The 17127-nt window shown below is 52.0% G+C and overlaps 1 protein-coding gene across 9 annotated transcripts in view; it reads left to right on the forward strand.

The window, feature by feature from the left end:
- arhgap23a (Rho GTPase activating protein 23a) overlaps nucleotides 1-17127 on the forward strand; it is a 40113-nt gene that overhangs the window by 18158 nt on the left and 4828 nt on the right. For 3 of the 9 annotated variants that reach the window (XM_029157815.3, XM_029157812.3, XM_029157810.3), the window contains exons 2-22: nucleotides 3162-3365; nucleotides 4897-4921; nucleotides 5251-5343; nucleotides 5663-5741; nucleotides 6087-6141; nucleotides 7433-9047; nucleotides 11717-11872; nucleotides 12622-12727; nucleotides 12820-12847; nucleotides 13143-13280; nucleotides 13356-13667; nucleotides 13830-13891; nucleotides 13989-14107; nucleotides 14240-14358; nucleotides 14438-14590; nucleotides 14672-14750; nucleotides 14846-14919; nucleotides 15041-15130; nucleotides 15210-15335; nucleotides 15417-15458; nucleotides 16054-16147. In XM_029157815.3, coding sequence (XP_029013648.1) covers nucleotides 3162-3365; nucleotides 4897-4921; nucleotides 5251-5343; nucleotides 5663-5741; nucleotides 6087-6141; nucleotides 7433-9047; nucleotides 11717-11872; nucleotides 12622-12727; nucleotides 12820-12847; nucleotides 13143-13280; nucleotides 13356-13667; nucleotides 13830-13891; nucleotides 13989-14107; nucleotides 14240-14358; nucleotides 14438-14590; nucleotides 14672-14750; nucleotides 14846-14919; nucleotides 15041-15130; nucleotides 15210-15335; nucleotides 15417-15458; nucleotides 16054-16147 — 3769 coding nt within the window. Of the gene's footprint in view, nucleotides 1-414; nucleotides 813-3161; nucleotides 3366-4896; nucleotides 4922-5250; nucleotides 5344-5662; nucleotides 5742-6086; nucleotides 6142-6289; nucleotides 6913-7432; nucleotides 9048-11716; nucleotides 11873-12621; nucleotides 12728-12819; nucleotides 12848-13142; nucleotides 13281-13355; nucleotides 13668-13829; nucleotides 13892-13988; nucleotides 14108-14239; nucleotides 14359-14437; nucleotides 14591-14671; nucleotides 14751-14845; nucleotides 14920-15040; nucleotides 15131-15209; nucleotides 15336-15416; nucleotides 15459-16053; nucleotides 16148-17127 lie in introns of those variants that run through there. The other 6 variants (XM_029157813.3, XM_041071990.2, XM_029157811.3 and 3 more) reach the window with 6 other exon arrangements.

Raw genomic sequence — 17127 nt, forward strand, 5'->3', positions numbered from 1 at the left:
GGGGTTTCATTAGAAAAGAGATAAGATACCGATCTGCACACTTGCAACTTTGCGTCATGTGGTTTCTGCATCAAAACATCCGTGACATTGTTGAGATTACCGTGTGTGAAGGCAGCTGTTGCATTCATATACCTGCATGGGAGAGCATGGGCTCTCGTGAGTCAGATCAGAGGAAACGTTGGGTCACACGAAGGAGCATTGGAGCCGTCGTGGCACCTTCTGCTCCTTCAGATGAGACCAGTAAAAAGTCCCAGATCACAGGAGACCCACGTTACCCACTAACTACATGCCACTGGCCTCTGCCCACTGAGCTACCAAGTCATCCTGTAAAAGCTATTCTCAAACTGCAGCTCCTGCTGGAAATGATTCCACGAATCGCTGCACGGGGGGAAATCTGCAGGCAGCGCTGGCACCAAGCAGGTTTCACCCTGACGGAAGAACAATGCAGCGTGTTTCAAGTAGAAAACCCTGTTCAACCGTCATTACATCATCACCTGTCGGCCGGTTAATCGCACATCAGGGTCGGACTGGTTTTTGAGCACACACACTATATTCGTACCGACACGGAGGAAAATGCAAACACACGCACACGCGTCCGGGCCTCACGAGTGGCTCATCAAACATCTTGTTATGTAAATTCCCAGGAAATGTACAGTATCTGAGCTCGGGCTGTTATTTTCAAAGCCTGTCGTCGAAGGCAGCGTGTGTTTTTTCGGTTGGAGCGGACGTTATGGACGTTATGCGTGACCCTCGCCGGGCGTAGGATGCACTTGGACCTGCAGAGGTGGTGGAGCACGCCGTCGCTGTGGCCGGTGAGTCCAGGAAGCCTCTGACTCCGACTCGTTCGGCGGCGCCGTCTCCCGCTCCCTCGCGGCGCCTCGGCTCCCGGCCGCGGGTGCAGACGGTTACGGCGGTGGGGATTAAAGGCTCGTCAGCGTTTGCAGAGGCCGTAAAGCTCCACTTTTCAAACAGGTTGCAGCTCTCAGCTGTTTAAAAGAGCATTATTGTTCTGCCCTGCTGGGGTTTTAGCAGAAGCCCCCCCCCCCCCCCCCCCCCACACACACACACACACAGCAGCCGCATTCCTCCCCTGTGCTCTACCTCTGGATTGACTGAGGATATGAAAGTAACCAAGCGGTCTGCTGTTACTGACAGTTCAAACTGTCTCGTGCAAAACTATAATAAAAATAACTTATAATTTGGTTTTGCTGGATTTCATGAATATCAGAATCGGTTGAATTTCCATCCATCACCTTTGTCATACGTAATAATAATAATGATGTGCTCCTAAACTGCGGTTGCTGTGTGTGTGTGTGTGTGTGTGTGTGTGTGTGTGTGTGTGTGTGTGTGTGTGTGTGTGTGTGTGTGTGTGTGTGTGTGTGTGTGTGTGTGTGTGTGTGTGTGTGTGTGTGTGTGTGTTTCGGTCTTGTCAACACGTGTCCACTTAAAGTTGGAAGCTTCCAATTAGCAGTTGAAGCTTCTTTGTTGGTTTAATAGGTTTCATTGTGGCTTTTACTGTGTGTACAGGTGGCAACACTGTTTATGTGTTATTGTAATCGAATTCAGAAGGTGAAAACATGTGATTGCACACGAGGTTCCCCTCGTCTGTGTCTGGGTTCAACTTTAGAATGAAAACCGCAGGAACATTTTTTCCAAGTGCGATGTTGGTTAAACTCGGTGTCCAGCTGCCTGGAGAGTCCAGGGCAAGTCAGCAAGTTTGGCTCGTGGTATCTTTTCTGGGAAAACACCAGTGACGGCAGACGGACTGGTTGGACCTTTGGGGGACAGGTACGGCAAAGGTGCTTCCCGGGAAGAACCGCAAGCTCGGCAGAATTTCAGCACGGAAACGCGCGGTCCGGAGCTGCTGGCTCAGAGACCCAGTTGGACCCTGTGTGTTTTGGGTAATCACAGGGTTTGGTATTCCCAGTGCCGGGAGGGGCCATGTGGTCGAAACCGGCATGCTGGAGCCTGTGCCTCGCTGGGGCTCGCTACGCCTCCTCGTCCTCCTCCTGCTCCCTCCCTCCTCTGCCAGTTACAGTACATGTGTCTCGACTTGTCCCTGCCACACCGCTCCCTCTGAGGAATTCACCCCATCTCGCTCTCCATTCACCCTCTTGCTCTTTCATTTCCTCTTTTTTTTTTTTTTTTGTAGCTCACCTATTTTTTTTTTATTTGACGCTGCAGACACTGCTCCACCTTCCTTACGTGCAAAGCTGCTCTCATGGCACATAATAGGCCATGATGCTCACCTCTAGCAGGGGTTGCTTCACATTTAGACAGACAGGAAATATGTCATGTTTACAGTGTCTTCAACATTCCAAAATATACTTTTTGGTCAGAATGCGTGTGAAACATAAAAGTAGTGGAAGATGTGTGGTAAGTTGCAGCACGGCCGGGATTCCATTACACAAAATGGGGGAGAAGGCAGCGGAGGTGAACGAAAGAGAAAGGAAGGAAGGGGAGCGAGGAACGATGGGGAATAGGAGCTCTGAGCGATTATATTTATAATAGCATCTGGTTATCCCGCCCTGCAACACAACCCGATTCCTGCCTCCTGCCGCCCACTTCCTGTTGTTGTGTGGCCACATCCAAGTCTGCCAGGTCAAGTGTGTGTGTGTGTGTGTGTGTGTGTGTGTGTGGAAGAGAGACAGGAAGTGGAACGTCGGGTGTTCATTTCAACAGGCTTGGCGTCGAAGCCTGGACTCGTTCATGTCTCTCCTTGGTGCAGCTTCTTGCTAGCGAGTAGCGTGGGGGCTGATACGTAGTGTCAATAATTACAGCGCCGAGCTGCTCTCAGAATTCATCATCTGCTCCCTCAAAAAGACAAGATCAGCGAGTTTAGTGTCGCTAGCGGCCGCGTAATAGTGAGCACGACTCAGCGCCGCCGACCTGAGCTGGAACGGCGACCTCCCGCTCATCCGGCCTGTTTGCTCAGATGATGGAGTTTGAGTGACAGATGTGGGTCGTTGGGGCGACGTGACGGTGCGAGTTCTCACGTATGTGTGTCAGCCGAGCTCTGTACAGTTGTTCACTCGGCAATGAGACCGGGCGAGAATGGGCCTGGAACTCCAAATGGTGGAGCCCCCAAGGTCAAGGTGAACAGAACTGGGAGCATGCTCCAGTATATGAGTCCCACTGAGTCTCCATCTGTGTGTTTACAGGCTAAGGGCCGAAGGGATGGTGTCTCTTCCGCCAGTGACAACCCTCGGCCGCCGATGGCAACGCGGCCGGGGAGGGAGGGGGTTGGCGTCGGCTGGAAAGGGCCCCGGACGCTGCTCCTCCATAAGAACTCGCAGGGTTTTGGTTTCACGCTACGACACTTCATCGTCTACCCTCCAGAGTCCGCCCTGCACACTAACCTCAAGGTAAGGCTGCAGGGGTCCCCCGACTAGTTCAGCGAGGCCCTAGGTCGTGGAAGGTGTTGAATTATAATGCTGTTGGTTTAGGTGCCATTACGTCCTTCCACGTTTATTTTTACAGCACACATGGTTTCCATTTCGTCCGAGCTGCTATTTGAATGAGTTGCAGCCAATCGTGCTGCAGGCCGAGGTTGAGCCGGGAGGAAGGAGCACGCAGACAAAAGGGGAAAACGCGACTAGGTGGCGAGAGGCAGCAGACTAGACAAACAAAGGCTGCGGGAGGCTTTGACAAAAAAGATCTGCTCAACGAATGAAGTCACAGGCTTTTTATTCAGGAATGAAAACATTTTTTACATTTTTAAGTATTTAGAAGGCACATGATCTAAGCTCTGAGTCTAGTCCTTCTTTAGGCCCAGTGCTGTTTTGGAGTGAGCAAGTTATTTAGCTATTGAGTGGTGGGGGCAAACGGCTCCAGATGTGAAATTGAGGGCCGTGCAGACGGGGTGGGGTGAGTCGGCCGAAACAGGACCTCTATTATCATTCTACCACCCCACCATCCAGCAGCTGCAGATAGAAGCGCAGATTGAATGAGATCTGTTGTCTTAGCCTGGTACCACTCACTGGCTGTACCAGGCCCGGGCCCCGAACAATAGGCCCACTGCTGGACTCTGGCCCCGGTTCTGTTCTCCTCTCGTCTGCCTTGAGGGTCACATGGTGTTTTGGTACAGTCGCAGCCACAGAGCCGTTCTTATCTGAAGAGCCTCCGTGGACGTCTCCCAAATTACCCTCATAGTGTCCAATAATCAGAGGCTTAGTGGGACATGACCCAATTTGTAAAATCAAGTTTATCAATAGAAAGATGAAAGGAAGAAAATGATTAGTCTTAAATCAAAAAGGTAGGTTTTGATTAGTTTTAGAACTTATTCTCATCTTTTATTGGGCATTTTATTGTGGAGATCTTATGGTCCCGGTTCAGTGTTCGACCCATTAGCAGCGCCTCGGACCCACCTCTCTCATGTGGGCTGGCCACTTGCCGGCGTCCCCCAGCGTGGAGCTTTGTCCCGGGGTCCGCATCTAGCCTTTCTCTAGCTCTAAACCCCCGGCCATTGTCAGCAGAGCCCGGAATGAGCCCACTCAGCGCAGCATAAAGCCGGGGCGGCGGTCAGCCCATCGAAGCCCAAACTGTCCACTCAGCTCGGCGTGAGTGAGCGAGTGCGTGTGGATTTAATTGACAAACTGCAGCCGTCAAGTCTCCCCCACCTCCAGCCTCACTGCTGAGCCTCTGTCTGTACCTGCAGGTTGTAAAGCCCGACCCCAGGATGCTCATCCACAGCCAGGTCCCATGTAAATGTCAAGCTCACCCGAAACTAAAAACAGGCGTGTTCTTATTGCTTCTTTCAATCGAGATCTGCTGTGCTCGGCAGAAATTGAACTGTGTCTGTTTGTGGAAGCAACAATGGATGTTGTTGTTCCGTTAATACAGGAATATTTCTGACTTGCCTTTGATCCTGAGTCTTTCTGCTTGTGTCCATTGCAGGATGAGGAGAACGGCAATGGAAAGGGTGAGTGTTCTACATCGTGCCTTCACTTTTCACACCAACTGTTCATCATTTTTGGGGGATAAAGATGATGTAATGAGCTGGGACCTCCTGGACTCCCTCCTGTAACCTCAGTGCGCCCCCTACAGGACACAGTGCAACACTCCTAAAGTCCAACTAGAAAAAGTTAAAACAATATTTTTACAAGGATATTAAAGTAATAAACATAGGTATTAAAAATGGCAAAAAACATTTGAAGCCCTGTTTGTGTTCTTACAACTTGATTTGACTTTTTAACATTGACATTTTAACCCTTTTCCAGTTTCTGAATGTTCTGTTTTTGTGTCGTGTAGAGTTTCAGAGAGGTCGACTGGAGCCGATGGACACGATATTTGTTAAAAATGTGAGGGACAAAGGTCCGGCGCACCAGGCGGGCTTGTGCACAGGTAAAGGACACGAACCTCCTGATTTGCATTGCAAATCTGTTGTTGCAGAGGCTGGCGGGTGTGTGCGGATGTACAGTGAAGTGAATGAAGAGATGTGTAACCAGGAGTCACATCACTTGTGCTCTTGACAGGGCTGCTTCGCATCCAAGCAGGAAACTGTGTGATCTCACACACACTCTGAGGCCCTTGTGTTGCTTTCAGCTTGAAACCGTGAAATCATATAAATGTTGGTCACAAACGTGAGGCAAAACCTGCACACGCACCTGCTCAGAGTCAGCGCTGCTTTGTTGGATGTGTTGCTGACACGTGTGTTTCGCAGGGGATCGGCTGGTGAAGGTCAATGGAGAAAGTGTTCTAGGAAAGACGTACTCGCAGGTGATCGCCCTCATCCAGAACAGGTACGCTCTTCGTGCCAACGCTGTGCTTTTACTCCCATGCTTGTCTTAGATATGATGCTGCTGCACTGAACAAATAGTTTTTATTATCACAAAACCTCCTGTGTCTAAATATTAAATGTTAGCAGTAGACTTAATATATTAGGGCTTTCTATTGATATCAGCTGAGAAAAAACAGTTTTTGTTGATTATTTCATAGCATTGTCAGTGTGATTTACCTTGAAATGTTGGATCTGTATCACTTATTGTGTGAAGGTCATGGGAATAATATTCTTAGATCTATACTGTAGATGATGGTTAACTCAATGGTCTACCTATTATCTATAACTTTTCTGTTCTTCCCCTCAGTGAGAGTGTGTTGGAGCTCTCCATTATGCCAAAAGATGAAGATGTGCTTCAGCTGGTAAGTGTAGTCATGGGTTATTTCATGCATCTTATCCCACACTGGCCTACACAAATCATGCAGTTCACACAGTATTCTGATATTATCTGACAATTCAAGGAGAATGAAGCAAAGTGTGTGTTTCATGGTGCGGTCTGTCACCGCTGAAGAATTCAGGAGGTTGAGTGACTCAGGCCCTCGTCTCGGTGTTTACATTACAACACAGTGAGGTTTAAAGTCGCCGGTGTCTGTGTTGGAGCAACAGCATGGACTCCGTGCTCACTCGTACGCCCGTCTGCCGTAGAGTGCATTTTTGTCGCTCCACAGGTTGCTCCATGCATGCTCACATGATCAGACATGCACCCGCCCCTCCCATTAACCTGGAGCCAAAGTGTCAGCTCACGCAGAACACTGCCCCTGGACCATCCTTTCACACGCATCTGGAAGCCAGTGATGTTAAAAGGAGCTGAAAACCGGGTTCTCCATTGTAGCTCAGAGCCGCGCGTTAGCATTTTAAAGCCACTTTGACCGCTAACTCCTCCCCTCGCTGCTATGCCTGCATCGGCCGCATTCCTCCCGTGACGTCACCGGAGCGGTGCCTCCCTCCACACTCCCACAGGGTGGAGTGAGGCGGCGGGAGCGAGGAGAGAGGGACTTGGGAAGAAAACAAGATTGAAATCTCTCCCCCAAAAAGTGACAGAAAGAAGCAAAACATCGGGTCTTCCTGAGAGAGGGTGTGAAGTTTGAAGGACGGCAGGTCTCGGCCACAGGAGTGTCGCGTCGGGAGTGTTGGTGAGGATAAGTGCTCTGTTGTTTGTGTTTGCGTTACAAGTGTAACAGGAAGGAGGCTCAGGAACATGATGGACACCCAGATCAGTTTGGCAAGCTAAAAGAATGTCTGTCCCGTCAGTTGTGTCAGTGGTGAGGAGCCTTCGCTCACCTGACATTGCCGTTGAGGTTCCCGGTGAACCCGATCCTCCTTCCAGCCGGGCCGTGGGCGGTGCTGTCGGGTATTCGAATGGACGGATCGAGCGCCGACGTGTTTTTGCAGCTGGCGTCTACGCCGTGCTGTGGCTTCTTGTCGGAGGCGCGTTTCTAGCTAGCGTGTGTTTGCGTCGAGGGCTGAGGCCCCCCGGGGGACTGGCCGCGGCGGAGGGGTTGCGCTCGGAGGCTTTGTTTGGCCTCGCGCGGCAGCAGGCAGCTGTCTTGTTGTCAAACTTGTTTACAGTAACAGCCCGCTCTGATTTAGCGCCGCTCTCGTCCCATTTTGTCACCATGTCACGTGTCTTTTTGTTTTTGCTCCCGTCTCCAGGCGTACTCCCAAGATGCCTACCTGACAGGAAACCAACCTTATTCAGGGGGAGCTGAGCATCTCCCTCCCCCTCCCCCCCTCTGTTACCCACGCTCCAAGACTACGCCCCCTTCTGGAGCTCCGTCGTCTGTTCCTATGGGCCAGAACCAGCTGGATAACTGGAGTCAATGGCCCAGCTCGTCTAGTCCCTCTTCACCCCTGGACAACCGCTCCACGGTGGGCAGCCCCGCCAGCTGGCAGGAGGGGCGGGCAGGAGAGCCCGGCGGCGTTGGCCACAGCAGCCCGGCCCACCGCACAGAGGAGATCCAGTACGGAATGACCAGCCAGCAGCCTCAGGGCCAGATCAGGGGGCGCTCCTACTCTTCCTCGTCCTCATCGGGAGGCCCCTTGTCCAGCCCTCTGCAGGTCCACTACCCCAACCACCATGCTTCCGGCGCCTCGCAGGCCCAGCCACGCAAGTCCGGCTCGGCCTGGACCAGCCCCCCCCCGCCCCAGCTCGGCCACGCTCGCACCGAGCAGTGCCAGCAGGCCCTCTCCGACTGGTACTACAGCCAAGTGCCCGAGCGCTCGGGGCACGGCATGCACACGCGGCACCGCAGCTACTCTCAGGACCGGCTCGGTGAATCCAGGAGGCAGCAGCAGCGGACAGGTGGCTGGCCACACAGCGCCTCCCAGGACACTCTGCTGTTACTGCAGCAGTCAGGGCCTGGACCCCACGGGGAGCCCTACTGGTCATACGGGGACTGGGAGGAGGGCCCGGCTCGGGGCCGTTCGGACTCCGCCTACACCCGCACGCGCTCGGAAAACCTGCTGGCCCAGTACGACCGCCACGGCCGCTCCCTGGAGATGCTGGACCGGGCAGCAGCGGGACTGGTCTCGCCTCGGTCCGACAGGCCGGCGTGGGTCCAGCAGGCTCCCCAGCCGCCCCCCAGAACCGACGGCCACCTGAGGAAGGGGAACCGTTTCGGCGCGGCGCAAGCTCCGCAGGCGCCCCGGCAGCCGCCGCCCAAACACCACCCGCCAAAAAGCACCCCGGCCCAGTCCCCCCCACAGACTGCTCCTCAGAGCCGCAGACTCCCCTCCGCGCAGAGCATGGACGACCAGCCCGTGGGATACCGCAGCTACAGCCCCTCGTTCTACCGCAAGACAGGGCGCATCATGCAGGCCCACTCCTTCAGGGACTCGTCATACTCTGGCCCCCACATGAACTGGAACCCAACGCCTAAAACGAGCCCCCCGGAGGGCTCAGCGGCTCCCCTCACAGCCTCGAAAGCCGCGGCGCTCGCCTCCGCCACCCCCGAGTCCCAGGACAGAGGGTACAGGCCGACAAACCACGAGAGGGAACGAGGGGCCGTGGAGGGCCAGGCGGAGGCCGCGGCACCGACACAGGAGGTGGTACTGAGGCAGAAACCCCCCACTGGGCGGAGGAACGTCCACGGCATGCGCCATCCCCACTACGCCTTGCCTGTGGATGAGCTGGAGCCCTCTTTGTTTCCCCCTGATCCCCAGGACTCTGCTACCGCGTCCGCAGAAAACGTGGTCGCACGCAAACCAAACGGGAACCTGGCCCATCTGTCGACGGAGGACGACTCCCTGGCCTCCATCCCATTCATAGGTAAGCGAAAGGCTTTATTACTGCAGCCCTGCTAAATGCTAATTCAAATTGTTTCAGAAATGAGCGTTAGTGCTGCACACCTGTTCTAAAATGGAGGTTACCAACAGGAAGTGAAGGTTCAAGCTAAAGAAGTGCTAATCTGTAATAGTAGTCGTTTGCATGCATGTGATTCTTGTTAGTGTCCTTCTCATCTGTTCGGGCTCCTCTCAGGTTCAGTCGCCGTTCTCTTGTTCTGATGCCATCCGTGCGTTGGGTAATAGTGGCCGACTTCCAGACACTATTAATAATTGGCTTGAATCACATTTGCTGGGAATCCTCTAATCCGGATCCCTGCCCACGACCGACTTCCTGGATGTGGGCGCGCGGCTGTGTTTTCCTTTGAGCAGCGCTGGAGATCCACTGTGTTCTTGTCACGTGGCAGCTTGTTCCTGGTTCTATGAAGACCTCTGCAGTCTCGTCACTAGTTGTTGTCGTTCGTCGTGGACGCTAGACATCAAGTCAAACCGTAGGCAAATGATGCCAGACAAGCTGCGCCTCCATCGGCCTCACAGCCGGAGGCAACAACCGCTGATGAGCTTCAAGCTGAATTCCAGTCAGACGACTCTAGAAGCCTGCGTACAGTCAGCATATACACTGTGTGTGGGGCTCGTGTCCAGTGAAGCGGATTAAACCACCACAATCTTCAATCAGGAGACATTTCTGTATCTCTCCCAGTCGACCCGAGCACATTCTTGCCTCGTTCCTTCACCTGAATTCAACGAAACCAGGCAGTCGGAGCTGCAGGCCGGGACACGTTTAAAGGCCATAAACTGAAACTAGTTTCTCCCCGTTGATGCAGAACCGACTTCTTCTCTGTCTCCGTGTTTTCAGCTTTCTGAAACATTTCACGATATGATCTTTTTCCGTTTGGGACCATGCGACTTAAAAAGCTGCTGGCCTTATCTGTGAGGCCGTGAGCACAAAGACGCGCTGTGTCTGGTGCCTTCTTGTCTTCTCGGGATGTAAGGAGATAAGTATTCAAAGTATTTTCTGTCGCTGGCGTAAAGACGGGAAAAACGGGCACGTCAAAGCAGAAGCCGACTTCACTGGGAGCCCGCTTGGATTCTGTCAATATGAATCTAGGCTGTGAGTTGCCAGGAGGTTTTCATGTGGGTCCTGGGGGAACAGTGGGGGTCCTCGCACTCAACCCAAGCCCTCAATGCCGCTATTGTGTTGCTGTGAAAGATGAAGGGGTTTGTGTGCGAGCCTGCCCGTCTTTACGAGCTGGACCCTGAACGCAGCAGGACCGAGGCTTTGTGCACCAGCTGCTTTTACGCCCCAGACCTGCAGAGGTGCAGGCTGTGCATATAGAAAGTTATCTGCCATGTCAGGCTAATCTGTGATCCCCTCATCAGCTCATGTTTAATTTAATTATTTAATAAATTAGATATTAAAGTTAATAAACAAACACAACAATAATGTCTAATCAGTTTAGGGACTAATTCTGTTATTAAATAAATTACTCATGCTGTACATGCTATACGTGTGAGTGAGCCAGTGAATTTGAATTTCCCAGACCTTCGTGGAACCAGTGGATTGATGGCATGTTGCTCCCCTCTGCTGGTCTGTCTCGCGCTCTGGCTGCCTCTTAATGACGGCCTGTGTTAAAGCCACAGCCCGGCTATTTCTGGGCCCTGCTGTAAACAGGCAGATTCCTTATCCTAGATTGGGAATGTTTCCTGCCTCACGCTGGGCAGGGGATGCCGGCGACAGACAGAAATAAGGTAAGAGGAGCTAAACCAGCAGGTGTGGGGGGTTACTGGAAAAGATGGAGAACCCCCAGTAACCCCCCAGTAAGGAGCACGTGGTGGATCAATCTTCTCCTTGAGGATGTGCTGCCCTCTGTCGTTCCCACGCGGAGCAAACCTCCTTCTCCTTCATGCAGACGTCACGTTATCAATCCTCTCGGCCGCTCAGGAAGCGTGACTTTCTATGCGTCCGCATGAAAGTGGCGCGTGTTTCATTTTCATATCCTTTTCCCACCAACAGAAACTCAGCAGACATTTGCCTGTTGCGTGTTAAACTCCTTCACTGCTGCGTTTTCCTCTCGGCCGACGCCTTCGGAGCGCGGAGCAGCAGCCTCGCGTCCCCGTCCGGTCGCTTGCCGTCCTCTTGCATTGAACCCGGCACCCGGGACAGTTTCTCTCACATGGTCCAGATCACACGTAACTGTAGATTTCAGAAAGAACTGAAACCTGAAGGCAGCAGTTCACAACACGCTGCCGGTTAGCTGTTAGACACCTCTTCTTATGGCAGCGGGAGACACAGGTACCGTATCCTCCGAACACACAGGCTCTGTTTTCTAACCTTTGCTCCTTTTACTCAGCTTCCGTTGGGAGATTGTTGCTTCCCTTGACTATAAATGCGGTTGTGCATGTGTTGATTCTGCTGTTAAACTCTGTTCTGTTCAGTATCTTTTTAACGATAACCCAGCAGCTCCTCATCGCTCCTCCCCCTTAAAAACCTCTGGACTCCCCTCCTTTCCCCTCATCTAACCCCTGTCCCCCCCCCCCCCCCCTCTTGCCCTTTGACCCCCTTTTCTCTAACACCCGACCCCGTCCCTCTAACCCCTCTGTTCCTCCTTCCTCTCCTGTCGCCTTCCCTCCCTCCACCCTCCTCCACCCCCACAGATGAGCCAACAAGCCCCAGCGCCGACTTGCGCGCCCGCCACGTGCCAGCGTCCTCCGTCGTGTCCAGCGGCATCAGTTCGGCGCCCGCCGCGGCCGCCAGCCCCGCCTCCCCCACCTTCACCTTCCCCCCCACTAGGCTCTTCTCACACGACTGCAGTGAGTGCGCCCACCTCGCAGTTCTCCCCCCGATACGCGTCTGATCGGCGGTGTCTCCATGCAATGCACTGTTCTGTCAGAGGCACTGATGACGTGTGCATGCCTCCTGCTTATGGGTGTTTTTCATGGGGTCATTTGATTTAATAGTCGTCTGGTTTAGTAGTAGTTTTCTACGTAGTTCTATTTCATATTGCTGAGAAACATGCACAGCAATATGTTTCAGGTTGAAATAATCCGAACTTTATAAAATAATTGAAACACGCTTCATTGCAGGTTTGATATTTTGCATGCTGGATTTGTAGATTGCATGTCAGATGTCAGACACCGACACCGGGGTCATGCATGAAGTCCAGATGTTAGCTCCCCCGCCAGTCTGGTTTCAGCTGGACGGATGTGCATGTCTTTGAGCAAACGGCCCCTCGTGCATGTGAGTCTGTGTTGGTCGGGGCTTTGCCTGCATGCCGGCGTTCCGTTCCAGGTCCATAGATCATTTAATGTCACCGCTCCCTCCAGTTCGTCAGCCCCAGCCTCCATCCTCCCCCCCTCCCCCCCTCACCCGTTCACCCTCCACTCAGGACTCCTGACCTCCCCCTGCTACCCCCCTCACTGCCCCCACTTCCTAACCCAACACTGTCCACTCTGGTGATTGGCATTGCATCATCACTCTGTCTTTCTCTCTGTCTGCCTCCTTTCTTTTTCCTCTCTCTCTCTCTCTCTCTCTCCACTCATCCGTCCTCTGGTTTGAGCAGGCGATATTAAACCCAGTCGCCGTTCCTCCTATCTTCTAGCCATCACCGCCGAGCGCTCCAAGTCGTGCGATGAGGGACTCAACACGTTCAGAGAGGAAGTCCTGACGTGAGTAATGCGGCATCTGGCTCCTTCTTGGTTCAGAGTGGTAGGAACGTCCACGCAGATAATCTGACTTTGTTTGTTGTTGTCGTCCACAGGAGAGCGAAGAGCTCGTTACCAGACAAGGTGAGTCCTGCTCCAGTGTCTTTCATACATTCATTTAATGTTAGCATTCACATGATTTCATCATGAAATCAAAAAAAAAAATCAAAAATGAAATCAAAAAACTCGAGCACAAGATACAGTACGAATTTTCTTTTTACTAGACAGAAGAAGTTTTTGGTCACTTTTGTGCGAAGTATAAACTATTTATTTGACCTATAACCTTTTAGGGCTCAGGACCTTAGCAACTAAAAGATAGCGATGTCTATTCAGATGTTGCTCATGACATGAAGCAAACTTTTTACTGTGCGCACTTTAGGCTTTGGACAAATTTGGCGCAGCCGAGGAGGTTCGCTCTAAACGCCACTCCACGTCAGAGCTGGGAAACATCACCTACAGCGACGTACGGCGCGAAGGATGGCTGCACTTCAAGCAAACCCACACCGAGACGGGCAAGGTGGGCGCATGGAGGCGAGGAGAGCGCGCTCAAAGCCGGCCAACGCTGACCTCACACCTGGTCTCTCCTTCACAGAAGGTGGGGAGCGGCATGCGTCCGTGGAAGCGAGTCTTCTCCGTGCTGCGCTCCCAGTCGCTCTTCATCTACAAGGACAAGAGGGAGGCGCTGTTCGGCGGCTCCGTGATCGGCGGCGGGGCGGCCGAGGACGAGCAGCCCATCAACATCCGCGGCTGCTTGGTGGACATCGCGTACAGCGAGACCAAGCGGAAGCACGCCCTGCGTCTGACCACCCAGGACTTCTGTGAGTACCTGTTACAAGCCGAGGACCGGGAGGACATGCTGGAATGGATCAGGGTCATCAGGGAAAACAGCAAGGCGGACAATGAGGTCAGCGTGCGGATCATCAGTGTGTGTGTGTGTGTGTGTGTGTGTGTGTGTGTGTGTGTGTGTGTGTGTGTGTATGTGTGTGTGTGTGTGTGTGTGTGTGTGTGTGTGTGTGTGTGTTTGACGTTCTCACACTCCCAATGCAAATGTGCCTCTGTGTTGCAGGAGTTCGGCAATTTCAGACAATTACTCATCAACAAGAAACTGGATAATTACAGAAAGCAAAGGTGATAGAGTCAGCTACTCAACCAATTATAATAAAGTCCTGTTCCGTTTGCATGAATGGAAGCCCGAATCAAACCCACCTCTCTCTGGCCCCTGCAGTCCGACGGGCGGCAAACCCGACTCGTCCCCCAAGATGTCCCGCATGAAGCCCCCCTTCCTGCTGGCCAAGGCCGAGAATGTAGCGGGAGCACCGCGGTCCCCGAAGCCAGAGGGCAAAGGTCAGCGTCATGTTCAATTATCATTGTAGTCCACTGCAGCACATTGACTCGCTCAGTTCACGTGTGTATAGTCAGTATCCTTTTTTTCGAGCTGAACTGAGAAAAATCTAAAGCTGTGCAATTCGCCCTCAGACGAGAGCAGCCCTCCCAAGTCTCCGTGGGGAATCAGCATCATGAAGAAGACCAAGAAGGCCGGGCCCAAAGCTTTCGGCGTGAGGCTGGAGGAATGTCAGCCGGGTGTAAATAATAAGGTTGGTCACAGAATCCTGCGTCTCCATCTGAACGCTTCAACACAGACTCCTTCACTCCTGTGTCTGCCCTCTGTTCCAGTTCATACCCGTCATTGTGGAGATCTGCTGCGGTCTGGTCGAGGACATGGGCCTGGAATACACCGGCATCTACAGAGTTCCTGGGAACAACGCCATGGTGTCGACGCTCCAGGAGCAGCTCAACAAGGGCGTGGACATCAACCCAGCAGAGGAGGTGAGGGCCGGCACGCGCCCGTTTGGCGTGTGACAGCGGGTCAGTGGCGGCTGACGCTTTGTTTGCTCTCCTTCTGAACAGAAGTGGCAGGACCTCAACGTCGTCAGCAGTTTGCTCAAATCCTTCTTCAGGAAACTCCCGGAGCCGCTCTTCACCAACGGTGAGTACGGACACGTTGCGACAAGCTGCCGCTCACTGCCTGGCGTCACCGAGGGCCCAGATCCAACCCGCTGCGTAATGTTTCTGTTTCTGCAGACAAGTACAACGACTTCATCGATGCCAATCGGATGGAAGACACATCGGAGCGACTGAAAACCATGAAGAAACTGGTGCGTGCTTGTCTGCGCCCGGGGCACCGTTTCAACTGGATCATGTTCCTACTCGCTTCAAGCTCAAATGTTGAACCAAAAGCTTTATCGCTGTCTTGTTTTTGTTTTTGTTTTCTCGCAGCTCCGAGACCTCCCAGATTATTATTACCACACTCTGAAGTTCCTGGTTAGCCACTTGAAGACCGTCGCGGACCACTCCGATAAGAACAAGGTGCAGTAGAGCGTTTGTAGATGGGAGTCAAACATGATGATGCTGGTGGTGTTTTGACGTCTCCATGTGACGTGTGCAGATGGAGCCTCGTAACCTGGCGCTGGTGTTCGGGCCGACCCTGGTCCGGACGTCTGAGGACAACATGAAAGACATGGTCACGCACATGCCGGACCGCTACAAGATAGTGGAGACGCTCATTCAACACGTGAGAGCCGTCACACAGACACACGCTGTTACACTGTTACTGTCAGCTCTTCATGCTAAGGATCTTGTTCTCTTTTCGTAGTGCACCTGGTTTTTCACTGAAGAGCTAGACAAAGACGAAAAGGTACCTTTCTCATTATTTCATTATTTTCATTTTTTATGACAAACACGTCATATACTACTACAGACAGACACTACACAGACATTTACTATTAATACGGTAAAGTTGTACAATGTGTAAAACTGCATAACCTAATAAATGGAGATCTTTGGAGATGGAAATGGAGAAAGCTTTTCCTGATGCTTATTTTTCTCTGTATCTGTCAGAGCGTTATCCATTTCCTAGATTCATGTGTCATTTGTTTGAATTTTAGTGCAACAGATTTTCAGGTTATTCTAAAAGGTTTAGAAAGGCCAAAAAATTTAACTCTTGAAGGTTTAATAGGAGGAACGAAACAAAAACGATCTGGAACCAACACAAGTTATTTTGACTGGAGGCAAATATGTCAAATGAAACTGCCTGCTATGACTGTGGTCATTTGTAGCTTTAACCCATGGTGGTATAGTGAAGACTGATTAAAGAGCTCTTAGTATAATGGGCATCTGTGAAAACACACATCTAGAGGAATGTTATCAGTTAAGCAGCATTCGCCATGTTGTGAATGTAAACGCAGCATAAGCGTAAATGCACGGCGTTTGTCCTGGTTCTGTGCCTGCAGACGCCGGAGGACACTGAGGACGTGCAGCCTGCTCCCAACATCGACCACCTGCTGTCCAACATCGGACGGACCGGTCTGCTCGGCGAGGCCTCAGGTGAGACCCCTGCGTGTTGCTCCGATAGGTCTGACCCTCACAGAATGAATGCTGCCTTCCGTTAAGAGCTGGAAGAAGGAAATTCCCCCCGTAATCACACAATCTGTATCTGATGATAAATGTTATTATAGCAGATCTTTAATTATAATTAAAGATTTTTGACTTTGTTTTGAAATAATAAGTTTCTACATTAGTTTTGATATAAATAAAGTCCCATGCGATAGTATTGGCATGAGGTCCGACAGCTGCATTCCTCGCTTGATTGAAATTCCTCGTTGAAACTTTGTCCCAGTTTAAAGCTAGAATTCCCCACTCTCCAACAGAACTGGAACGCAGCATAAGAAATGGTTCCTTGTTTGATAGCATGCCTGCTTCTCTCCGATGCCCTGACCTCTTTTTTTTTCCCCACCTCCACGTTGCTGATCTTTCACTTTCTCTGTACGTTTCTGCATTTTCTCCTCGTAGCTGAGCCTGTGGAGCAGCCACTGCGGTAGGATGGGAACTCCCCTGGCAATACGTGTGTGTGTGTGTGTGTGTGTGCGTGTGTGTGTGTGTACCCGTGCAACCAAGGCCATGCATCATGCACTTCTGTGAAAGTGAAATAATAACGGGTGTGAGCGCTTGCGTGAGACAGTGTGTGTCTGTGGGGGTGGCGGTTTGTGTGTCCGTGGTGTCCGTTACCCTCCCTCTCAGTGTCAGACGGAGCTCTCAGTAAAAACACGTCTGGTCTGACTGACGCATTAACGGATGACTGGATGCTCTGCGCTGTTAAAGCCACCGTGTCTGACACTGGAGCGTAAAGTGAGAGACATCTCCGCCACTGGTGGCCTGTCGTGTTGTCAAACACTACTCCACTCATCATACGGGCAAGTCCAGCGATGGGGAGCCTAACCCACGTCCAGCTCTAAGCAGACTCTAGATGGCGCTGTTTTACTGTGAAGATGTGAGTGGTGAATATTTTTAGTTAGTAGAAGTATAAT

Source organism: Betta splendens, chromosome 8 (genome assembly GCF_900634795.4).
Source record: "Betta splendens chromosome 8, fBetSpl5.4, whole genome shotgun sequence".
NCBI lineage: Eukaryota > Metazoa > Chordata > Actinopteri > Anabantiformes > Osphronemidae > Betta > Betta splendens.